Below are 26,207 nucleotides of genomic sequence, written 5' to 3' on the forward strand. Positions count from 1 at the left end.
ACCGCAAAAAATTATGAACTTGACATCCAGACAAAACATGTCTTTCCCTCTTTGTGGTCTGTTCTAGTAATGATTTCTTTGACTCCATCCACCTAGTTTTGATCTTATTTTCTAGTCTCACATGAGGAGGAGCTCCTTAGAAATCCTTTAAACAACGCCACTTCAGCAGCTTCCTGAGTGTGCACAGCAGGTGCTGAGATGCACTGCCACGCTGACCACGGGCCGAGCTGTGGGCACTGCTCTTCTCTCTGGAGTGCTCCCCTCCCCTTAGTGCTCACACTTAGAGTCCTGTTAAAGCCCCTTCTTCCAAACTCCCAAGTCTGCTTCACACTGACTGATGCTGACATTCTTGTGTGTGGCAAAATGAGAGTCGCAGCTGTACTAAGCAGAGCTCTGAGATGAAGTCCTCAGGCTGCACATCCAGCAACATGTGCTCCCACAGCTGCTGACAGTGTCTGTACAACACTGAATGGAACTGGTAAACTAAGTCAGATGCCACAGCACACACCTATAATCCTAGCACATGGGAACAAAAGACTGTCGACTGGGGCCAGGCTAGCTAAGAGAACACAGGGAAACCCAGTTTGAAAAAAGGGGGAGGTGAGAGAAGAAAAGGCAAACATCACACAAAGTTTATGCTAAAATGAAAGAAAACACACAAACACACACGATAAACTTAATATTGTAAAAACCTTTGACATAAAGTTACTGCTTCCAGGCCTAACACATGCTATGATCATTCTATCTAGAGATAACTGTGGTCTGAGGTCACGGAAACAAGACAGGTGGAACAATACCATAGCAAGTTAGGTCTATGCTAAAACCAATGAGTCTGTTAGCACTTCCTCAGGGAAGGAAGGGTACCCACGCCCTCTCCTGCCTCCCAGCTGTAGGTAACAAAACGAGAGGCAGGTAACTGAAGGGTTCCATGAGTAAGCTCCCCTAAGACTATCACCCACGAGGTGGGAAGTCAGCCGTGTTTGAGTCACCCACACTTCTGTGTGTAATCTCTCACCCATGCTCCTATAAGTGGGTCCGATAAATTCACTTGTTCATCAAACTGGCTTGGATGAAACTGATAATTTTGTCATCAGTGTCCTATCGAGAGTAAATAGACATTTGTTTACCTTTCCTCAAGAAACTGACCAAAATCCATACAACAAAAATCCACTGACCATTTTCTGTGGTATTGCTGCAAAATCAGGGCACCCAAGCACATTCTCTATAAAGTTAGGGTCACAGCCTTTGCCAATCCAAATGTACAAAACCTAAAAAACAAAGAGGGTGGGGAGCAACAGAATATTAAATTCTCTGATAAAAAATCCATCACAACCAATTCTCTCAGTTATCATACATAAAAGAGGTCATATACACTGTCTCAAACACAAAAACTAACAAACATAAAAGGGAATATATAATTAGAACATTGTGAACCGAGTTCTGAGAATCAGAAGCACTTCTATCCTCTCTGCTTATATTTCAAGGCTTCACTTGAGATGTCTTATCTGGGGGCTGGAGAGATGCTCAGTGGTCAAGAGATGTGACAGTGTTGCAGACAACCCAGGTCTGGTGCCCAGCAACGCCATGGGGGCTCACAGCCATCCATACCTCCAGCTCCAGGGGGAGCCAATGCTCTCTTCTGACCTCAGACACCAGGCATGCATGTGGTGCATGTGCAAATATGTAGGCAAAATATACATACACATAAAATGAAAATTTTAAAACTTTAAAAATATTTTTCTATGTGTATTAGTATTTTGCCTATGAGCATGTATGCATGTCTTGTGTGGGGTGTCCCCAGAGGCCAGATGTAGACGCCAGAGCTCCTGGGTCTGGAGTGACAGATGGCTGGGAGCTGCCATGTGGCTGCTGGGAACCAACCCAGGGTCTTCTGGTTAAGTGTCTTTAACCAGTGAGCCATCATCTTCCCAGCCCCCTTCATTTATTTCCCCAATAGGAGCGTACTCCCTTAATAAGACAATCGGGCCCCTAATTACTCTTCCTACTTCATCTTGTAAGCTCTGCGGCAGTTTACACGTGTCTGGACTACTGGTCACCCCTTCCTCCACTCCTGAGCAGTGAGGGACTTCTCTAACCTCCAACCGTCAGTAGAGTTTCTGGCAGTGGACAGAAGCTGAGCCACAAGGGAAATTCTTGAGGTCCATTGAATTTTATGATTCTGATGATAAAGTTTCTGATGGTAGAATTTCTACTCTGAATACATATAACTCCATAATTTACTATTAATTATATTAATTTGATGTTTAAATATAGAGTCTAAAGTAAACTGAGCTCCCGGGCCAGTTACGGACTCCTCGTGTCCCTGTGTGCCGGGCAGTACCAGGGCTAGTCTGTGTGTGCACTGTGCAGTCAGAGCATAGCTTTGTCAGTAACGGTGCTTACTGAGCCACAGTCCATGAGGAAAGCTCCCTCTCTGGTCAGCTTCTCTGCAGACAGCTTCTGAAGTGGTGGTTGAGGTACTACCCTGTCATTAACATGTATGGCACCCTGAAAAGAAAAGGCAGAATTCAGTGAGCCATCTAGCGTGTCACTGCTGTCATCAGCCTGGTGGAGTCAGTTTCCACCTCTGTAAAACACTCATCTGTGCACGTTTCAGAGAATGAAAAGACATTGACTGTGCCACGGTTTTACAGTAAAATCAAGGTGTTCAAATCTAAAAAGTAAAAATGTGAAAATATAAATTTATATAAAGTATAAATGTTTCATTTCCTTCGCTTCTTAGGTCAGTGTGTATCAAGACTAAGACAGCTGACTGCCGTGTTGTACATTCCTCCTAACAACATGATACTATGTATGGAACGAATACTAGTCCCAAAGAATACAGCTTCAACATGAAGAAGAATAAAGAGACTATACGGCTGTGCATTACCATTATTACTGGAAAACAGACGTGGTTTACTATGCAGCTAATACTGTATCTGTCATATCATAAACAGCCAATCGCTACAAAATACAAATGGAGATCACGCTGTAACTTAGCTTTGAATTAAACATTAAAACCAACCCCATGACAAGTTACTTCTCATAAGAAACTATTTTTAAACACTCTACCCACTGGCTGATAGCATCTGAAAGTCCAATTGTGAACCTAGATCCCTAAAAGTCATTATTTGAATGTTTACCACCACGGGGAAGAAGAGAATGAAAAACTACTGAAAATACCTATCACCTTAGGCAGAACATCAAGACAAATGCATACCTCATCTGTCAACCTGTCTATCCTGTATAAGTTGGGATGAATCACTTTCATTAGATGAACAAGCGGCTGAGACTTCATCTGGCACATAGCATACACACGATCATCCAGACGTGTGCTTGTACCTGTTCTAAATGCTTTCTGCAAGGAAAAAAAAAAAAACATGAAGGAAGTAAACAGCAAAACCGACTGTTGGGATTCAAGACTCAGCCAGTATTTATTTAATAGGTGAGGAAGTGGATCAGTTTCCCTACCTACCCTGGGCTTGTAAGGAAAACTGTGCTGGGCCACTGCGGGGTGAACTAAGATGACACAAATACAGCCTTTGACGGGGACAAAGAACGAGAGATCTCAGCTCAGCGCCTCTTCCGGGCACATGTGAGGGTGGGCTCCGACCAGTTCATAATTCAAATCAAGGAAAAAGAACTTAGGCTTTGACAAGGGTCATGGCGCATCTGCACACCTCCGTATTCCACTCATTCCCCCTATTTTTCAAAAGTCTTACAACACCAAAGTACATAATTCTCTAGCTAACTATTAAAAACAGCAGTTTAACTTCTTCATTCACCTGAGAGCTTGGAAGAGACTGGTCAGCTATGAAATACAGCGAACTACCTGTTTGAGAAGCGCCAGAACATAGAGGGGGAGCAGCTTGAGCGAGCTTGGTGCTGTCAGGGTGGAGCGTGGCACACTTGACACTGCGGAGCTGTAGGCAGACAGGGGGTCCACCACAGCATTCACCAGGGCATCCCTGGCATCCGACAAGCTTGACGACACCGAGCGATCCACAGCTGCAAAGCGAGAGGGTACTCAGCCACCAGACCCCAGTAAGAAAGTACTCTCTTCTCTCAGATATCACACACACACATACACACACACACACACACACACACACACACACACACACATATCCTGGAGGAGGGGTGGTATGGGCCAATGACACAATCCTTGAGTCTTTAGTTCAAACCCTAGTAAAGCCAAACGAAGTGTGGAAAAGAAAAGGAGGTCTTTCTGTAAGTGCCATTATAACTGTGCTCCAAGTTAGTAACGAGAGCCGATTTCTCCAGTGTATGTGGGAAACAGCAAGGCTCACTGCATGTCTATGATTATTCATAAAGAGACACATTAAAATCAACCCCTCAGGAATGTATTAATTACTGACGGCTTCTTTAAGCTTAGAGTAAAACACACTTTTCTGAGCACCGTCCTTCGTCAGTTATGCATCAAATGTTGACAAGTCACCACAACCACAAAAGACATCCACGGCAGTTTCATTGCCCCACATATCCCCGTGGGGCTCCTTTGCAGCAAAGTTCTCCCTGCCTCCATCCGGGCCATCTAGTCTCCACCATACGACTGTCACACGGATGTCACATGGACACCTGTGTCACTTAGCGTAACACCTTTGAAAGCCACACTTGCTTAGCTGTCTGGCAGTTCTTTCCTGAGTCATACTCAACTGTGTGGACGTGTGACAGCTTACACAGTAGTCGAAGGAGATCCTGGTTTTTACAAATCACAACCCCTCCTAGTAGATTTTAAATTAGAAATTATTTTTAAAATATAAGAATGGCCTAATTCATTCTATAATAAATGAAAATGCATTAAAATGTTTTTTAAATTAATTGATGGATTTCTGAAGTTAAAAAAAAAGTAGAAAAAAAAGCCCCAGTTTTTTTTTAAGGTTAGAAAAGCGTATTTCACCTGCGCTTTCATGTTACTCACCCATGTTAGCCAGAAGGCAGATGGCAGCTTGCACGTCCACGCCTGCATACACATCTGCGAGTGAGCTCACCACTGGCAAGCACAGAGTATGCACTCTAATTCTCCGTTCACCTAATGAAATGGAACATGCCATTAAAGCACACTAGGCTAGGAAAGAAAGCAAACGAGTCACAATTGCATACAAGTTACTGTTTTGGCTAGATTAAATCATCAATAATATTCTGAAATAGAAAAGGCTTTATAATTAATATGTTTTGAGTGTCTTATTTTTATTATTTTATGTGCTTGGGATTAAACCCAGGTCCTCACAAATGCTAGGTAAGGATTTTAGTGCTGAGCTACACCCCAACCCCCAGTCTAATTAGCATGCTTCAAATACAATATTCTCCAGAGACTGGACTGATGGTTCAGAGGACAAAAACACTTGCAATTCCTTCAGAGGACAGAGGTTCAGTTCCTAGCACCTGTATGGCAGCTCACAAATGTCTGTGACTCCAGTCATAGGAAATCAATTCTCTCTCTGGTCTCCTCAGGCTGCACATACATACATATATATAGACAAGATATCCACACACATAAAATAAATACATTTTAAGAAAAGTCTCCAACCCTGTAAGCTATGAACATGTATTTTACATATAGTTGAATGCTAGTTTCCAGCTTGTTTGATTCTTTCAAATATTTTATTTGTAATTACAGTATATGTACATCTGTACATGTAAGTGTGTATGTGCCCACGGAGTTCAGAAAAGGGCGTTGGGTCTCGGGAGCTAGAGAAACAGGCAGTTGGAAGCAGCAAGTGCTTTAACTGCTGCGCCATCTCTCCAGAGTTTTCTAGTTTACCTTCATTATTGTTCTAGTTATACTCCATCGATTAAAATATGAAAACCGTGGACTGTCAAGGCAGAAACGAAGGCCTTCCTCACGGCCGTTCTCTATTTTCTAGGCAGCAGTGCAAAGATAGTAGAAGGTCACCGTGCCTGCCAGAAACACATGATGCTAAACATGAATTTTCTACAAATTAAGGAAATCACATGGCCCATGAAATGGCTCAGCAGGTAAAGGCGCTTGCCATCAAGCATGATGACCTACTCTGGGATCTACTTGTGAAAGAACTGATTCTATAAGTTGTCTTCTGGCCTACACATGCACACTGTGGCATGTCTGCCTATCAGTGTACACACAGAGTAAATGAATAAATGTGATAAAATATTTTCAAGTGTTATTTGGGGCTGGAAGATGGTTCAGTGGTTAAATGTGATTACTGTTCTTGCAGAGGACCTGGGTTTGAGTCCCAGCAGCCATATACTGGCTCCTAACCACTAGTAACTCTTAGGTCCAGGAGATCCAACACCCTCTTTTGGCCCCCATGAGTTCCTGTTTGCATGTGGTACACATAAACTCACACATGCACGCACACATAAATAGTAATAAATCCGTTTTAAGGTGTGTTATTTAAAAATTCAAATGTGAGTTAAAAGAGAAAGAAACAGAACATATATTGAGTCAGTTACCGTCACTGCATATCTTTCTTTTTCTCCTCTTTACTAAAAGCGGTGTAAGAGGGCTACAGGCGCTCCAGTCCCGACAACATACCTTTGCTTGATGTGTATAACAGGGCTGTCTGGAAGCACACTAAGGAAGTGTCTGTCAGACTCTCTTCAATTGACAACTGCACTGCAAACCCAGCATCGGGATTGATGTTGGCAAGAGAGAGCAAGTCAGTGGACCGGACGAAGAAGTTGCCATGGAAAGTGTGCATTGACAGACCTGGGGAAGAGAGAGCTGGCATAAAGACAAGCAAGGGCAGCATCTTCACCACCAGCTAGAGCCGCTGCTGCTCAGTGAGTAGCACCCGTGTAACTACAGAGTGAGGCCGGACTCTAGGAAGAGGTTCTAACTAAACAGTGCAGGTTCTACAGAGGGAGCCTAGGTCCTATTTATCCTACATTTATATCTAAGCTTGCTATCATATTCTACATGCAGGTCCAGCTCTGACATAAATATAATATGCAAAATTAAGAAACAGAGGGTTCCTTACCTTGGATTTAAGATGAGAGTCCGCCCCCCAAACACTCACATAACCAAAGGAAGTCACCAACTAAATGGCTGTTACAGGAGCGACCTTTCCTGTTCTCACTGTTGCTCTCGAGTAACGTCTAATGTGTGCTTTCCTCCCACTTTCTTGCATAAACGTAGATTTTGCTTTTATCCACTTATTCTAGTTATTTAATGAAACTGGTCTATGATCACTCAATAACTATATTTCAAATAGGGTTTGGCTGGATCTAACAGGAAGTCCTCTGTGATAAATAGCCACCCCACGGGTCTGAGAGCGCTTCCAGCCTAACACAGGAGTGTAACGGACACACACCTTTCACAAGTCCATACCTTTAGTACATCTTATTCTCATAACAGCTTCAAATCCAATTTTCCTAGTGAGGTACCGTTTGAGGTCTTTTTGTAACTTCTCTGCTTGTGACGGATTGTGAGTGGAGTGGAAAGAGGGATAGTAGAATATGCACCCTGCAGAGTACTTGGACATGCACGCTTTAGAGAGAAAGACATCATGTATTAGCTAGACAAGTCACCATAAACTACTGTCTAACAAGTACACACATTCCACGTTATGAAAAAACCATTCTGGGAAAGCCCAACATGGACAGGAATCAGACAGACCTGAGATCTGAAACACAAAACACAACAGGCTCTAAAGTTTACTGTTTAGCAGAGTAGCTAAGGGATTCATGCAGAATAGTAAGAAATAGAAAGCAGGATAGTAAGAGCATTTCTTTTGGTATCAGGCTGTAAAGTTCACTGGTAAACGTCATACACACTATCTATGTAACCCACGTGCCTTCCTCCCCCAGGACTAAGGGATGCTTACTGAAGGGTACAGCTTTAATTATATGTTAGAAATCTTTAAGTAGGTAACACAATGACATCTTCTTACCTAAAGAAGCAAGGTCAGAATACTGTGAACTTAGAAGGAACAGATCCACTGCAGTTTGCTGTCCTGAGCAATCTAAAGCAAGTTTCTTATAAAAATCAGTTGCTGGGCCAAGATGGTGCACCACCTAAGTCAACAGATCACAAGGTAAGAGCCTTTGGTTATACACATAGTAATGTGTCTTATAACAAGAAAAGAGATATTTATTTTATTCCATTACCAACCAACAGAGTATGGGTCCAGATTTCCAACAGTAATAAAGCCTAGTATTTACAACAAGGCACCATGGCTCAGACCATTTCCCCAGCACTTTGGAAGCTGAGGTAGGAGAACTGAGTCTTCAAAGCCAGCCTGAGCTACCAAGTGAGAACCCCTCACCTTCACCCCTAGTGGGGGAAAAGCACTATATGGCACACTGGTTTAGATTTTTATATAAGATGAATGAGTCAATGCTCATAATACACACCCATAAGGTTTTCATTACATATCTTTCACAGACAGAACACTGAGGCACATCTGCTCGCTCCACAGTGAGGGCTCCAGGATATTATGGAATCCTGTTGCTAACAGGACAAGGAAGGCTTAATGAGTCCCCCAGCTACTGGACAGTTAATTGAGTACTTTCACATTTACTCCTCATACATACTTTAGAGTTCTGGGGATCTCAGAAATCATGGAAAAGGCCAGAGCAAAAACATTGTCTATGTGTGTGAAGACAAACTACAGTAGTTTGTGTGTGTTAACTAAGCATTAATGCCTGGATAGTGAGACTACTGAAGGCTTACATTTTTCTCTACTAAGTTTTAGACAATCATTGGTATTCCCTCTGTAATCTAAAAGTTTATTCATAAGCATGTTAAATTATAATAGCTTGATTAAGTTTTTCATTTATATAATAGAAATGACACTGGGGACTAAAAACCAAGCCATAACTTTATAATTAAATAGCCATTCAACCTTTAGCAAGACACTACTTTGTTCATCTGTAAAAGATAAGGTGCGTTTCTAAACATTAAAATATCTATTTATCTAGTTGAGTGCCTTTATCTGTGTGAGTGCACGCGTGCCACCCCGAGCTGCAGAACTGCTGGGACTACAGATATGTGCCACCACATCCAGCATTTGAATCGGTGAGCAGGCACGTATGGCCAGTACTCTTACCACTGTGCCATCTCTTCAGGCCAAATTTTATGTTCTGCTAACTAAATAATAAAAAGAATATATCAACCCCCCAAATAAAAACAATCTGGCTTAAATTCTTTTTGGTTTTATTACTGATAATGAAGCAAAGAGGAGGAAATGGATAATTTCAGTCCTCGGGAGGAAGAAAACACCAGTAGTTAAGTTACAAACACTTAACATGCAATACCTTGGTACTCGACCTCTGATTCGGATCCTCTCTGGACTGCAGAAGTCCTGCCCCCAGGGAAGGTAGCTGTGTCTGGAATACAGATACTCGGCCACCCGTGGGAGACATGAGCTTGAAGGCAGCCTGAAGCGCAGGTCCGAGGGCACTGTGTGTTTCTCTGGTATTGAGGAACATATTTGGTAATGCGTTCAACAAGTCTTTTATAAGCTGAGGGAAGATTAAATGTAGAATTACTGAGAAGGCAAGGTAGTTTTCTTCTCTAAAACATTCCAGAGTAAAGCAAGGTTACTCCATCTCTGGGGACTGTGCGGGAAGGACTCCACAGATGCTCCCTACAGTGTCTGACAGCAATGGACGACTAAACAAAAGTCAAGAAGGGAAACAGCTAACGTAACAAGTGTCTTGATACTTTGAGAAAACAAATTATTCTCACCTCTTTACTTTCATACAGATTCACAAGCAAACTATCTGGTGTGGGCAGAAAAACATCTACAGGGGAAAAAAAACACTTCATCAGGATACAGTCAAGAGGACATTATAAAGTAGCATGTTTTAGTTCTACAAGGACACTCGCTATGTGTATTGTAATTCTGCCTTAGTAAACACATATACTCCATATATACGCATCCAACACACACACAAACTTAAAATCAAGCATTTCAAAGAAAACAGCTATTTTAAGCAAATGTCAAGGTACACCAAGTCATGCTCACAGCAAGTGATAAGATGGAACTTAAAGTCAAGTTGACCCTACTCCAAACCCACAGCTACACAGATTACCCTGATGCTTACCATCTATATCAGATACAATCAACATCTGAGGCTGGGATAATCCTTCTTGTAAGTTGTAGAAATGAATAGTGCTGTCAAAAGTCATGAATCCTATTCTTGTTCGTGAGTCTCCAGGAAGCCTAGTGACAAAAATGGCAACTCGAAATTCAAAGTGCTCAGTCACACTGTTTACAAAATAATGAAACAGGCCAAGCCTAAGGATACAACACATAACTCTTTACAGGAGTCAGAAAAGGTATCTGAACCAGTACACAGAGGGCACAGCATATTGCTTTCATGAGTTCAGACTCAGAAGGTGAAACATTAGCCTTCAGCTGCTCTAAGGCATATTTTTTGGTTGTTTTTGAAACCTGGAATCTTACTGTAGCTAGGGGCTGGCCTCAAACTTGTGGCTTTCCTGCCTCAGGTTCTAGAATGTGGGCTTACGGGAGTGAGTGAGACACCACGCCTAATCTCATATTCTTAAGTAAAAACGTGATCATATTTTCTGTCTCAGTATCAGTACTGTTTGAATGCCCTATGAGCAGAATGACAAGTGCTTCTCAGGAAAAAAATTAATGAAGTTGTTAAGACTTTAATGTGTGAATTTTAAACAAAAAAATCCAGTTATGAACATTGAAAAGATTATTATCAATCCCTAGGAAGTTTTCTGTTAGAACTCAATTTTCAAAATGATGCCATGGTGCCAAGAATGAAGCCTGTACGAAGAATCTCCCTCTGTGGTGGATGTGTGCACGCTGTGTGAAAGTGTATCGCTGCGATTGGTGTAATAAAAAGAACGGTGAATAGCTAGGCAGGAGGCACAGGTGGGATTTCTGGAGAGAGAAAGGAAGAGGAAGAGAAATCTAGGTGTGTGGTGATGTGGAGGAAGTAGCATGGGAAGCATGGAGGGACAAGGTAGCAAGCCATGTGACAGAACATAGATAAAAATAAATGGATTAATTTAATTAGATGAGCTTGTAGGACAAGGCTAAGCTGTAGGCCAAGCTTTCATAATTAATAAAAGTCTCCATGTCATTCTTCGTGAGCTGGCTGGCGAGACAGAGAAAAACTCATTACATCTCTCAACAACACATGTTACAGAAGCACGCCTTAAAGTTCGCCCAGCTGTGCTTACTTTGGTTATGTGATTTATTGCTTTAGCATGCCTTTGCAATATTTTTGAGTACAAAAGATTCCAAGGGCTAGAGAGATGGCTCAGCCCTTGGTTAAAAGCACTTGCTCTACTTGGGGAGAACCCAGGTTGGGTTCCCCAAACCGATCATGGCTTATAACATGGTCAGCTCCAGATCCTGGGGCAGGTGTCCTCTTCATGTCTCCCTGGACTCCAGGCACGATGTGGTATACATCATAAAAGAAAGCAAATCTTTAAAAGATATGAAAGTAGAATGTGCATCAAAGCACAACTTTTTATTATTAAGGATGACTAATCCACCACTCCAGTCAAACGCATTTCAGGGAGAAAAATGCGTATTCAGGTGCCAATACCAGGCAAGACTTATGATTCCACAGATTAATATGCACTCATTTGAGACCTAAGTTCAGAAAGTCTGAGAAGTCAGCAATTAAAGTGGAGCTCACTTGATGTGGAATTCCCCTCTGTGTGCTGTGATTACCATTGATTAATAAAGAAACTGCTTTGGACGTATAGCAGGGCAGAATAGAGGTAAGGGGGAGGGGAAAGAGGGGGACTGAACTGAATGCTGGGAGAAAGGCAGATTCAGGGAGACACCATGTAGCCTCCACCAGGAACAGATGTGCCGGAACCTTGCCGATAAGCCACAGTCACGTGGTGATACAAAGATTAATAGAAATGGGTTAAATTAAGATGTAAGAGTGAGCCAATCAGAAGCAGAGCTAACAGGCCAAGCAGTGATTTAATTAATACATTCTGTGTAGTTATTTTGGGGCTGCACAGCCGGAAACAAACAAGTGGGCTCATATAACACCTACTGACCTACCCTGCTAAGAACATACACTACTCCCTAAGATGTTTTTGTAGCAAATTCCTTTCTCAAGAGTGTTTCCAGAACCCATTCAGGAAATAGATCACCACAGTGCTGTTATCCTGGCCCCTCTACTTTTGTTTTTACTTTCCCAATAAAATAACTATTTTCCACTCTTAGTTTATCTTTTGGTTTGTACACTCTAATTCACAAATAGTCACTTAGCCTTGCTGGACTAACTGGGGTCATTTCCTCATAATTTTCAGAGACTAATGGAGGAAATGGGTTGATGGAGCTGGAGATGGAAGGGGAACCTGCTCCAGTCACTCCAAGAAAACATCTGTTATTGCAGTACCTCCAGGGAAACTTGGAGCGGAAAGCTAAACCAGCATGGGGTGTGGCGTAGTGATAGAGTGCTGGCCTAACGAGAGTTCCAGGGCACCACCTCCAGCATGCATACATACTGTATCTATAATTTTGCAGAAACTATGAAGGATCCTTTTCAAAGCTAGTACAAAAACTCCTTCATGACTGCTGGAGACACGCGGGGAGTCCAGAGACTACACAGAGGCCACCTTATTTTCTGCTCCAGTTCCCACAGCTGGCGGCTCATGCACCAGCACACACAGCTCACTCTCTGACTTCCTAAAGGTGTCAGCACAAACTTGGCTCCTGCCTTCCCTTTCTTCAGATCATCCTCTCACTAGTTCCAATTAAACCAGCTTGTAAAGAAACGTCCTACCTACTCACAAATTATAGCCAGATTTCTATAAATTCTTATTTTTAATTCATTAGCTTTATTAAATTGACAAAAAATATATGCATCTACAGGGCCCAAATGTCTTGAGATGCATGCAGTGAGAATACTCAAGATTTTCAGTCACTGTCATCGTGCCAACGAGAGTTCTTCGAATGACTGCAGTCTGGATGTCTGTCCCTTCCACCCCAGCAGCTAGCGCTTTCACTCACAGAGCAGCGGTTAAGGGTCTAGACACGTGTGAGACCATTTGGCATGTATTTCTCAGCGCCTGCTTTAATGTCACTTAACCTAGTACCCTTCAGATTTAGTTATGCTAGTGTCATCTAGATCCCTTATGCACAGGCAAGCTCTCTGGCTCAAGGCTAGCTCAGCTAGTCAGAGGGAGAGTTCTTTCAAAAATATTAAAGCATTTATTATTTTATGAATTAAGATATTTATGTTATTAAATCATAACAAGGAGTAGAATCCTTATATAAAATTAGGCAAACATTGTCAAATCTAACAAAACATAGTAAAAAACAACCAAAATAAAAAATGCATAAATTGTTCAAGAGCAATTCAAATGTACGCACACATTTATATACCTACATATGAATAAAAATATTCTTACTTGTCTAAGTTTTCTAATAACGACTGGCATAAAACTGACAAATACCCAGCCTCCACTGCGTTATGAGACACATCTAAAACAAACAAGTAGACTGCGGGCTGCGGAGGACGAAGCTGCAAGAAACAAAGACATCATTTAGTTAGTGGACATACTTCCTTTTTCCTATCACTATGATTACTAGATGTATTCACTGATTCTCTTACGACACACACACACACACACACGAATAGAACTGCAGTTCTAGCGAATGAAAATGACATGCCCTTCTTCAGTTTATTATTCTTGTAAAGTTCACTAGAGATTAGACTGAAAGGCAGCTGTGATGGCTCAGTATGCTGAGCGTTTTATGGAAAGAACGCTGACTAACATCTTCTAAAGGAATAGCTGCTAGCTTATTAGTGAATGCTAACCTGTCTAAATATTATGTATACTTTCCTTATTCTTAAAAACATTTATATAGTTTTTAGGGTTTTTTTCACGTTTAAAATCTATTTACTTTTACTTTATGAGCTTGAGTATTCGGCCTGCATCTAAGCACACTGCCTGCATGCAGTGCTCTCAAAGGCCCAAAGAGAGCACGGATCTCCTGGAACCGTAGTTACAGACAGCTGTGAGCTGCCATGTGGGTGCTGAGAGCCAAACCCTGGTCCTTTGCAAGAACAGCCAGTGGTCTTAAAACACTGACCCATCTCTCCAACCCCAAGGATTTTAGTTTTTAAATTTTTGCTTTTTGTTTTGTTGAGGATCAAGCCCAGGGCCTTGCGCATCCTAGACAGACACTAGCACTGGTCTATATCTCTAGCCCCTAGTTTTAATTTTAAAAATAAAATATTTATTACTCGTTAAAAAATAAAATTTTGAGGTGAAAGAGATGGCTCAGTGGTTACAAGTGTGTACTAGTCTTGCAGAGGACCCCAGTTCAGTTCCCAGGGCCATGTCAAGTGGCTCACAGATGTCTGTAATTCCAGCCTCAAGGGATCCAACTACTTCTGGCCTCAAATGCTGTCACACAACCAACACACACAGATACTTAACTAAAAATTAAAATTAAAGTCTGAGAATCGCCATTAGTATCAGCTACTACATCATCCGTTAGTGGTTGGATTCCAGAGCATAAGGGGAGGTGTCCAGAAGGGGCCTGTGATGGTGCAGGGTACAGACACTCACTGAAGTCCTCATCTGTTAGAGAAGCATAGAGACACTCACAAGAGTAAAACGACGTGTGTCTCAGATGAGAAGATTATGTGTTTATAAACAGTGTGAGTGGTGTGTGGGGGTGGGGGTGTGAGTGTGTGTGTGGGTGTAGGGCAGATCTGTTTTGCTCTTTTGCTCTTCGCTTGAGCGATGGAGACAATATCTGGGACTGAACCTGGTCAAAAAGCCCCAGTGATTTTCCTCTCTCCAACTCCTTCCCCTCATCACCAAGAGCTTGCATGGTTATGCCCAGCTTTTTACGTGGGTACTGGACTCTGAGTTCAGGTCTCCACGTTTGTGCAGTGAGCACTCTGACCCCCTGAGCTATCTCCAGCCCCTGGATTAGGATTTAATACATTCCAGGAAGGGGCAAGAGGATGAGAAATGGGTGTATAGATGGATAATATACTTATGTTAATAATATTTCAAGCTCAAGTTATAGTACAGGAAGGCTGATTGAAACTGAGTTACAGAAAGGAATGAAAAGGGCATATGGCATCTCTTTTTCCTTCCTTCATGTTCAGTCTCTAGGGCTGGGAGACTGAGCCCAGTATCTCACAAATGTGAGGCAAGAGTTCTAACACTGAGCAGGAGCCTCAGTCCACAAAGGGTTTCTTAAAAATATGCTCACCAAAGGTCATGAAATCACACTAGAAAGTTAAAGCCTATTTGTGCTGCCACTTAGCTTAAGATGCCTAAGGACTCCGGAGCTAAGAAGAACACGACACATTCTAAAGGTGAGAACTACACAGTGGTGAGGTGGAAACTGGCCGTGAATGCTGCAGGTTAGTCGGCTTAGGCTAAGTCAATCATCAAAATCACAAAAATAAAGAGCCAGCACAATCCACGGCACATCGGATGCTTCCGACTGTCTCCCTTGACTTGCTGCAGCACTTGCCAGCAATCAAAAGTAAAAACAGCAGAGGGGAAAAAGGATAGTACTATTTTTAATAAAAATGAGAAAACGAAAGAGTGTTATGTAACCAAAACCCCATTTTTATAAGTAGAAAAGAAGATTTAGAATCAATATAAAGAACAGATGGAATTCTATGACTGAACTTGAAAAAGAAAAACTGAACAAGTCATTCATTCATCTTGCTCTGTAGTGGGGGAGCCACTGAAGTTGGCGATAATGTTCACACGATTCTATTTGTTAATACAAACTTTCATATTAATATTTTAAAAATATAGACTTCAAAATTTAGATGTTCTTAAAAGAACTGACTCATTTAATTGTGTTCCATAACCAGTTTGGACACTGAAAAGTTACCATGTAGTCCGAGGAAGCGATGAACTCCACAGTTGAATTTTGAACTTCTGGCCGTTTGTGAGGCTCTCCATAAGACCGAGTAAGGGGGTTGTACAGAAACTCTTCGGGAACTAGACGAGAGGTAAGAAGCAAAGAGCAACAACTCACCAGGAGGTACACACCTTCATCACCAATACTTAGGATATTTACTGGAAAAGGAAACCCTTTAAACTTTTAAGCCCTTTAAAAATTGTATTTTCTGAGAAAAACAGGACATGGACAACCTTTTTCCTTAGATTCATGTTCTATTTATTACATCACATGACATAAAAAAACAGACAAGCACAACTGGGAAGCAGAGTTAGCAGAGGACCTCAAATATGGGTATAAAGGACAAGAAGACTGTGTGTGTCTATAAAAGTCAGCCTGAATTCACTAAACCAAACAAACGCACAAGCTGTTCACATGTGAACACATGTGAACACATGTACCCCCAGTGGCTTTTTAAAGTGACATTTCATTTCGTTTTGTTTTACTTTGCCCCGTCGTCTCTCTCCAGAGATCAGACTGAAGGCTCCCTTAACTGTGTTCTCTCCATTAAATGTCTTGAAAGCTGCTTTGAAAGCAATGAAAGAAAAAGTACAGAGAAAGGTGTCACACAATGACACCGACACTCACCATCATTAACTCGATAGCACAGGTTGCATTTCCACCTGCGCTGATCAATGAAGGACACAAAGGGGTTGATGTACGTCCGACACGATCGGCACCTCACAATGGTGTTTGATGTTATCACTGGCAATTGCTGGGAAAGAAAGTAAAGATGTTGTAGCAGCACGAAGACCACAGTGAAAACCAGGACACAAACACGCCTGTTCCATGTACAAGACAATATGTGTGCTAGCAAACCTAGTGACATGCATGCTCAGCAAGTTGAGCAACTATCACTTTCCACAAAGGCAAGCCATACTGGTATAAAAACAGTCAGGAGCTGACCAAATAGCCTGGTAGCCAAGAAAACAATGTTGGGACCTGTCAGCTGGCCTTAAGAGCTAGCAGCAAGGGAGCAGCACACAGGACGGAAGAGGGCCCTGCTGTCTGCTGAGTGTCTGCCCCTGGAAGCAGGGAGGGGAGGCTGCTGCATGGCTGACAGCCATCCCACAGGAGACGAGAACAGAGTCAGTGACACAGAAAACACACCTCTATGCTTAGTGTGGAAAAGAACTTTATAGTTAGTCAATTTAAAAAATACAGAACACATTAAAATATCACATACTATTCTATGTTCCTGAATTCAGCCATTATTATTTTATATGCTTCATTTGGAATTTTTTAAAAAATCAACATGTAATTTTTGTATTGAAAGTCTACATTACTATCTTGTAGTTATAGCTGCACACCACTTGTGAGGGGGAAAAATAAAAAATAAACTGAAAATGAGAAAATGAAATTTACTCATAATTCTAGAACCCAGAGGACATAACTATTAATACTTAGCATACATACTTCTAGAAGATATCCTATATGGAATCTGTACTTAAAGAAAAACTCTCAGCAGCTGGGCACAGCAACACACAAAAGGCAGGGTAAGGTGGAGCTCTGTGAGTTCGAGGCCAGCTTGTTTTACATAGTGAGTTCCAGAACTGCCAGAACTAAATAGTGAGACCCTGTCTTGAAAAACCAAAAAAACAAAAAGGAAAAAAAGAAAAAAATCTCAGCTATGCATAGAAGAACTGAACTGTTTTGGTTTAATGATAAAGGTTGCAATAGTGTTTAAATTACATTGTATTTACTGAATGAATAAACTCACAGGACTGGTTAAGCAGTATAATTACTTTATTTTCTAGTCACTGATATTTTCCATCCATCCTAGCAGGCAAGTAAGCGGGGGGGGGCGGGGAAGAGAGAGAGAGAGAGAGAGAGAGACAGACAGACACACAGAGAGAGAGAGAGAGACACACACAGAGAGAGACAGAGAGAGAGAGACAGAGAAATGTCTCTGTCTAAATTTTTTTTCTAAACTTTAAAATTTTAATTTTATTTTCTTGGTCAACCAGGTTATTGTGTCAGCTACTGCTAACATTATTTACACAAAATGTCAAAATGTGGGGAAGACTCTAGCAGGTGCCTATTAACCCAAACATACCCTAGTACAACTACTTTCATTCAGCAGATCTGACGTTCTTAGGCTTCCCCTATAGTCACAAGGTTATCTAGTGTCAATCAGATAACTCCCCTCTTTATCTGGACATAACTGTTTAAAAACAACTCTTAAAGTTTACACATTGACTATGGTGGCTGCAACTTCCAGTTACAACTAAAGGGCCAAGTGAGGCCCAGCCTTTCTTACAGATGCCTCTGCTAACTGTATTGTCCCCAGTGCCTCACAGAACTGGCTGATCACATGTCAGTCTGGCAGCACACAGCTGTGGTTCACATCTGCCCCGCTGGGAGGAGATGGAGGCTGTGGCCACTGCACACCAGCACCCGCACAGAGCAGGTGCAAGAAGACCTGCTGACCTGAATCTTACAGAAACTGTAATTGTTAAAGGAAATGTATTACATTTTATTTATTTGGTATGGGCCACAATGTGTGGGGTGTGGAGGTCAGAGGACAACTTGTGGGAGTCGGCTCTATCCTTTCACCACGTGGATCCTGGGGATCCATCACCAGCCCAGAAATGATTATTTCCAACTCTAACAAAAGAAGACAAACATTCTCAGAAAACAAAGAAGTCTGGATACCTTGGACATGTACCAGAACCTAAGTATTTAAAATGTACTTTACCGTCAGGTCTCTGAAGGGATGTAACAACAATCCTAAGGGAAGCTTAGCTTTATTCAGTAAAGCCTGTGTCTGTGGGATATTTGTCAAGGTACATCGAAATGAACTGAAAAGACACAAACATGCAGTACGTTAGCTATCGGGCATCTGCACCTGGAGGAGCTGAGAAGCACTCGAGCAGGTTACCACAGCTATGAGCGGGAGGAAGACCACTCAAGCAGGCATGAATGTAAAGATGTCAAAAGCCCTAAATCAAGGACCCCACATTTCCACAGTTGGGAAGCACAACACATTCTAAATAAACAACACGAGCACTGTAGAGCAAAGGCAGCAGCTACAGCAAACGCGCTGTCCTGAATGCTTTCTTGAGCTTTCTCCCTGAGCTCACTCTTAACACAAGACTCTTCCAGTCACGGCTTCGCCTCGGGCCTAAGCCCACACACGAGGGACAGCATCCACCTGAATTCCAGGGTACATCCCCGCTGTGCCGGACATCTGGACAGGCAGGGCTGCTCCCGCAGGCCTGGTGCACTGCAGCACAGAACCGCAGAGCGTTTTCACTCTCCCGAATCACAGCTTTCTGAATAGGACGCAAGTCTATGACACCAGAGCTCAGGAAACTTGTGCTGTGGATGCCTTACTCATATCTGGAAGGCATCCAGGAAATGTTTACTGACTCAAGGATGGGCCCTCTGTGTAGGTCCTAGTACCACAGGCTCCAGCGTCTCCACTCTGAAAATAGGAGACTGTAAAGGCTCCATCCAAAATGTTTCGAGTAAAGACAGGATGCTCAGGAGGTTCCAGATGCTGGAGTATTTCAGACTTGCCAATCAAAAATGTCTGACCAAAGAAATGGATGAAAACATTCCAAAAGCCGGAAGCATTTTAGAGAAAGACCACTCTGCCTGAATTCCTGACTGATGACAACGCTGACATCTAGAAGAGAATGTCTCAGTGCCTCAGAGCCATGCCCACCTAGGATCACATTAAAAGACCTGGGTTTGTCCTAATCTATAAAGCCAGTACGAATTCTTTTTACTTTTGAAGAGTGCTACTTTCAAAAACCATAACCAAACAAAAAGCATATGCACAATTCCCCTAACTACAAGAGTCCCTTAGTCCAGAACTTTAAGCGGAAATCATCCTAACTCAGCATCCCAAGAGTTCGGACCACAGACATAAACAACTGCAGCCAGCCAAACTCTCACACACATGCACATACTACATTTAACTCCAAGAAAATGCGTAGTTATTCACTAATGCAAGGCCATAATCAACCCAAGAACAGCTTGGCATAGAGACAGGTAGCAGCTGTCAGCCAATACTCCTTGGTGCTTTTAGAAAACCATCTTAGCACCGCCTTTGCAAGAAAAGTCTGAAGAAGGAAATTTTCAATGACAACCTTACTTAGAGAGTCAGGGGTTCTGGGTAGACAGCTCACCAACAAGAGTGCTTGTTATGCAAGCATAAGGAACTGAGTTCAAATCTTCAGTAGCCATGTGAAAGAGCAGGGGTTGCCACGTGTGCCCACTGTGGGGAGTAGAGACAGGAGGACTGCTGGGGTGTGCTAACTGCCAGCCTGGCCCTAGGCTCAGAGAGTGACTGTCTCAAAGGAATACAGCACAGTGACAGAGCAGGACACCTGATGTCTTCCTCTGGCACATGCCGCCACAACCCCAACACAAATACAGTGTGCCACACACTCCCAGATCCCACACACACTCCCACACACAGTCAAACTGAGGGAACTTACATCTACTTCTATCCAAACCCAAACAGAAAAGCCCACATGAACAAAATCACAGGACTGACACCATATTGCCTATTTCTGGAGTCTGGAGTCATGCACTATTTTCAAAGTTCTCTGATTGTAAAACACTAAAGGAAAGAGTACCTACTCTGGGCTACAGTTTAACTTGCTGAGCTCTGCACTCAGGTTAGGTACAGGAGCCCAAACAGGAGTCGCAGGTAAGATATTCTTCTCCTGGGTGAGGTTCACAGGTCTGAGGCTTTCTGGCTGTGGAGAACTCTGTAGACTTAGTCCTCCTAGACCAGAGGACAGCTGGTTCACGCCCGGGTAATGCTGAGAGAAAGTCAAAGCAAAAGGAAAATTATACAACAAATATGAAGACAAGTTTCTGAATGCTAGATTTTAATGCGAAGAAAATTCAAGATGGCAAGAGAATTTACATCTGTTCAATGTCATATCTTAACAGTCAATTTAAAGCATAAGTAAGCATTTATAGCAAAACCAATTTTATTCATACCGTCAAGCTGTTCAACATCAAAAACTATAGTTTGCATTGGACAGGGATGATGAATGTAGAAGCATTTCCGAGTTCTATTACTTATCACGTTTTAGGATGAGCCAGCGCCTTCGAGTGAACGTGTACCCAGAGCTCTGCTCCCTCTGTACCTGCAGTATTACTAGGAGTCCAGAGCTCTGCTCCCTCTGTACCTGCAGTATTACTAGGAGTCCAGAGTTCTGCTCCCCTCTGTACCTGCAGTATTACTAGGAGTCCAGAGCTCTGCCCCCTCTGTACCTGCAGTATTACTAGGAGTCCAGAGCTTTTCCGTTTTTCTTTTGTTTTGTTTTGTCTTGTCTGTTTTGAGACAGGGTCTCACTACACAGATCTGGTTGTCCTGTAGACCAGGCTGGCCTCAAAGTCACAGAGATCCTCCTGTCTCTGACTCCCGAGTGCTGGGATTAAAGGCGTGAGCCACTATGCACTTCACAGCTTTATTTTAGGCCAAAATAATTAATATTGTCATAATTTAAAACTACTCAATCTTTGAAGTAAGTAAATCAAAAATCAACGAAAACAATACCTACATTTACACTTCTTTTGTTTTAAGGTCATTTGCATAAGCAGTTAGTTCTTTATGGGCTTTCCCTCAAAATACTCTATTTATGCAACCACAAAAATATTCAGCCAAGGAGATAAAAAGCAATCCTTAAAGTTGAAGAAATAAGTTCTACTACCATGAAAAATATTATTTTTCTAATCTTACTGCCTCTCGGGGTACGTATCAAAGGGCAAAAATTACAACAAGACAAATCTTTAATTTTAGTATGTGATTCATACAGAAATGACTTTTCTGTATTTTCTCATCACTTTTGTAAACTTAAATTTCTTTTTGTGAATGAATGCTTTGTTACGTCTGTGCACCACTTGTGTGCCTGGTGCCGTTGGAGGCCAGAAGAGGGCACCAGATCTCCTGCCCGGGAATTGCTTGTCACAATGGAAGTGCTGGGAATTGAACCCAGGTCTTCTGTAGGAACAGCCAGTGCCTTTAATTCCTGAGTTGTCGCTCCAGCACTAATGAAACAAACCTTATTATTATTATTATTTTTTGGTTTTTCGAGACAGGGTTTCTCTGCAGCTTTAGAGTTTGTCCTGGAGCTAGCTCTTGTAGACCAGGCTGGTCTCGAACTCACAGAGATCCACCTGCCTCTGCCTCCCGAGTGAGTGCTGGGATTAAAGGCGTGTGCCACCACCGCCCGGCTACAAACCTTATATTTAATAATTGTACGCTTGCAATAAAAAGTCGATGCTATTTTGGACACTATTTAAATATATTAAGCATAGTCTGAACTCTCCAGCTGTAAGCTACAAACAATAGACTCAACTGTGGACCAAAGACTGCATTATTTGGATATGAAAACTTTACAAAAAAGTATATTCATGGATTCTCACTTCACTCTTCACTTGTAGTCAACATTTTAAATTAGTTTTCCACTTAATTCTTCTGCTACTATTTGTATTATAAACTAGGATGTACACACCACTCTAACCACAGGCTTTTTAGCAAGGAAAGAACAAAAGAAAAAAAAAAGGATCTACCGTTTGTCTACGTATAGCAGACATCTGGAATAGAAAGTACACAGACATCACCAAATGATAAAACCTACTAGGTGAAAACTTAATGAGGAACTTGCAAATGACCAGGGGGTCACCAGACAAAGCATCAGCCCATCCTTACACCACTGCAAGTGAGATGGAGACCAGGTTTATGTCATTAGGATGTCAGAATCAGGCCTATGTAAACAACTACATCAAATAAATCTGAATATAATCAAGCCATTAGACTAAACTCATGGGTCACAGGAAATGGAGTAGAGGAGCCAGGACAATGACCAGGACGCAATGAGCAATGGAAATCACAACACAGGACATGGTCCCATCAGAGCAAAGGCATGGATTCAAAGGGTAAGGTTTGTTTCAAATTAAAATGATAATTATAACACATAAGCAAGCACAACAGTTATTTGGCTAATAATTTATACAACCAAATATAATGGACATTTCTAAAATAACTGGGGAAATCTGTATATTTGCTGAATTTCAACAGAATTTAGAAATTATTAATCTTTTTGTTGGCTGTGAGTCATATTGTAGATATACAAGAAAGGCTTTTCTCCAAAATTCTCCAATAAAGGGAGGAAACGGATGAATCCAGTGATCAAGTCCTCGCACCTGGCCTCCAAAGGACAAAGACCTCGTGATGCGCTTTGAAAAGGCTGAAAAGCTGGGCCTTTCCCCCACTCAGTGAAGGCCATCATAATCACTACAAACAAAGCCTGTAGATCTCAGAGCTGAGCCACTGGACCACCATGAGCAACATGTAAAAGGATTTCAGTTGTAGTGAAGATGCCTTTTCAAGCTACAGTACATGGATTCCAGGGCCAGTAAGATGGCTCAGCAGTAAATGCACTTGCCATACAAGTCTAGTGACCTGAGTTCAATCCCTAGGTCCCATGTAAAGGTGGAGGCAGAGAACCAGCCCTGTAGAGCTGTCCTCTGACTGCCACACATGAACATACATTAACATAGTTTTTAAAAATTAAACACACAACACACGAATATATATATATGTTTTCTTTCTAAGCTAAGCACAAAAGGAAATGCTTTTGCCATTTTGCTCATTGCCCTATGTTCTATTTTCTTCTCAATAAATAAAAACGAGAACTACTTCCCATTCTAAAGACAGCTAAACTGAAAGGCTCTGAGAGACAGCCCAAGAAAGTCGTCAGACGGTCCTGAGCTACTGCACTGCTGCTCTAAGTGAGAATCTCACTAGAGACTCACCAATTTGAAACATTGGTTCCCAGTTGGTGGCATCATTTGGGGGATTTATGGAACTTTTAGGCCATGAAGACTCACTGTAGAAGTATGTTCCCGAGAGCTGCTCTGAAAATATATCACACCACCCCATTCCCACTTTGTTCCTTCAGTTTCCCGTGTCTCGTGTCATGAAATGAGATCAGTCAGCTTCCTGCTCTGGCCACCTCATGACATGTATTCCTCACTATGACTCCCCTCCTGGGGACATAAGCCAAATTAAACTCTTCTATAAGTCACTTTGGGTCACAGCATTTTATCACAACAAGAGAAAAATAACTAACACAGCTAATGAGATCACCAACTAGAAAGCACTTCCGTTCATATCAGAGTCGTCAAGTAAAGAACAGAGTCTAAAATAAATATTAAGTTACATTCTCTTATTTTCTGAGGTAAATGGCACCTTAGTGATACAAAATTTTAAAAAAGTTAATATTAGGAGCTGCAGAAGTAGCTCACTAATTAAGGGCACGGGCTCTTCAAAAGGACCCACGTTCACTTTCCAGTATCCATATTGGAAAGCTCACAACCGCCTATAACACCAGTGCCAAGGGGCCCAATACCCTCTGTGGTTATCCACACGTGGCAGATATACAGAAATAAATTTTAAATTACCATTTAATTTCCTGATTATAAAAAATACCTGTACAAAACTACAACAAACCTGAAGATACAATAAAGAAAACCCAAGTTATAGCTAGTTTTTCTCTTTTTCCATCTAGCCTCTACCTCTGTAAAGCTCTGATCATCAAAGATGTGCTCCACTGGTATTTTACAATTTTTATCAATTTATCAAACATGACTGGAAACACACCTGAGGATATCCAGAGTATGCCGGGCCACTGGGATGTCCGCCAGCGGCTGGTGGTGGTGCTGCATTCTGATAAGCAGGCTGAAGAGTGGGGTAGCCATAGCCAAAAGGCTTTGCTACCTTTGTGGGGTGAGGAGCAGTGGGAGTAGGAGCTGCAGACAGAGCCTGGGCAAGGGTGGGGTTAGGTTCTGGGCCACGATCAGGAACAGGGCTGCTTGCTGAAGAAGAATGCATGTCTAGCAAAGAAAAAAATGAAGTGTTCACAACCCCAAATCAGGATGGTAAGCAAGAACCCTTGTCACTGTTTTCTTTCCAAAATGTTTTATGTGACAAATGCAAAACACATAGACAAATCGTCCAACTGTAACATCTATCAATATTCTGTCAATCTTACTTTATGTATTGCTTTGTCCTATGGATAATTTCAACAACAAATTCTTCAGCTAGCACTCCTAATAATACCACACGCAGTTAACACAGTAGTGTATATTTTTGTTTTTTAATTCTCTCAGCAGAACTGGGGCTAATGAGCAGAAAACAAAGCAAGACAATTCAAATTACATAAATTACTCTTTTTTTTCTAAATTGCCCTTTATCTGACTGTTAATGTAAAATGCCCAGGAGAGGAGTTACACATTTCCTACAATCACCCAGAAATCAGCATTATTTGCATAGATAAACTTGCATAGATAAACTGTGAGTATAGTGTTAATGGTGTCTAGACTTCCAGAACAACATCTGGCATCATTAAGTGCCTAAGAAAATTTAGTGACTGGATGTCCTTTATTTAAAGGCGTGAGCCACCAACACCCAACAAGGAACCAGTTTTTAAAAGAAGAGAAAATTAGAATACTGTTCCCTATTAATTTTTTTAAGAAAAAAAAAGAAAAACAAAACAATGAATTTCTTCAGGGGCTGTTACAGGATGGTTTTAAAGCTGAAAAATGTCCCACTTTTTCCGATAAAAATGCAGTATGCTTTTGATACTTGCTCACAGTCACCTTTAGCGTGACTGGTGGCTAGCAGCTTAAACTTGACACAAGTTACCTGGGTAGCTGCCTCCTTCCAGGGCATCGTAGCTGTTGGGCAACGGCGAAGCACTGCTTGTGGTAGAGGAGCTGTCAACACCTGAGGGAAAAGCAAACAGCTGCTGAGTTCAAAGTGGCAGGGCATCTCATAGCTACTGTTGGCACGTGAATAAAGATGACTCTGCTGAACTAGGATTCCCAACTCTTGTAAAAACTAAAATGACTGATGTTTGAAAACACACACACACACACACACACACACACACACACACACACTATCCAATGGCTCAGCAGGTAAAGGCACTTGCCATGATAGGCTGAACAAATGACCACCCGAGTTTGAGCCCAAGAATGAGAAAACCAACCCTGGACTCCACAAACTAGCCATGGCAGGCACATGCTCACCCTGACAAATACATAAATATAATAAAAAATTATTTAAAAGAGCAATAAATAATGGTGGGGAGAATCTGCAGCTGATGAGTGGAATAAAATTCAGTTAGACATACATTAGCTTTAGGAATAAACAAATTCTAAAAATAATCATATATAAATTTAGGACTAGCAGATATTTTAACAGAACCACACCTGAAATATTACACCTATCAATCTCAAGGTATCAACCACACTCTATTAGTACTAGGAAGT

The 26,207-nt window shown here is 41.8% G+C and overlaps 1 protein-coding gene across 4 annotated transcripts in view; it reads right to left on the bottom strand.

Moving 5' to 3' along the window:
- Sec24b (SEC24 homolog B, COPII coat complex component) overlaps nucleotides 1–26,207 on the bottom strand; it is a 69,523-nt gene that overhangs the window by 5,325 nt on the left and 37,991 nt on the right. For all 4 annotated transcript variants that reach the window (XM_038311096.1, XM_038311095.1, XM_038311094.1 and 1 more), the window contains 18 exons: nucleotides 25,579–25,659; nucleotides 24,535–24,767; nucleotides 20,496–20,680; nucleotides 18,601–18,703; nucleotides 16,491–16,617; nucleotides 15,834–15,943; nucleotides 13,370–13,482; nucleotides 10,054–10,172; nucleotides 9,695–9,750; nucleotides 9,262–9,468; nucleotides 7,896–8,019; nucleotides 7,334–7,492; nucleotides 6,539–6,712; nucleotides 4,943–5,053; nucleotides 3,833–4,008; nucleotides 3,221–3,358; nucleotides 2,404–2,508; nucleotides 1,176–1,268 (listed from right to left, as the gene is read on the bottom strand). In XM_038311096.1, the coding sequence (XP_038167024.1) occupies nucleotides 1,176–1,268; nucleotides 2,404–2,508; nucleotides 3,221–3,358; nucleotides 3,833–4,008; nucleotides 4,943–5,053; nucleotides 6,539–6,712; nucleotides 7,334–7,492; nucleotides 7,896–8,019; nucleotides 9,262–9,468; nucleotides 9,695–9,750; nucleotides 10,054–10,172; nucleotides 13,370–13,482; nucleotides 15,834–15,943; nucleotides 16,491–16,617; nucleotides 18,601–18,703; nucleotides 20,496–20,680; nucleotides 24,535–24,767; nucleotides 25,579–25,659 (2,414 nt within the window). The remainder of the gene's footprint in view (nucleotides 1–1,175; nucleotides 1,269–2,403; nucleotides 2,509–3,220; nucleotides 3,359–3,832; nucleotides 4,009–4,942; nucleotides 5,054–6,538; nucleotides 6,713–7,333; nucleotides 7,493–7,895; nucleotides 8,020–9,261; nucleotides 9,469–9,694; nucleotides 9,751–10,053; nucleotides 10,173–13,369; nucleotides 13,483–15,833; nucleotides 15,944–16,490; nucleotides 16,618–18,600; nucleotides 18,704–20,495; nucleotides 20,681–24,534; nucleotides 24,768–25,578; nucleotides 25,660–26,207) is intronic.

This window comes from Arvicola amphibius, chromosome 14 (assembly GCF_903992535.2).
Source record: "Arvicola amphibius chromosome 14, mArvAmp1.2, whole genome shotgun sequence".
In the NCBI taxonomy this organism is placed as follows: Eukaryota; Metazoa; Chordata; class Mammalia; order Rodentia; family Cricetidae; genus Arvicola; species Arvicola amphibius.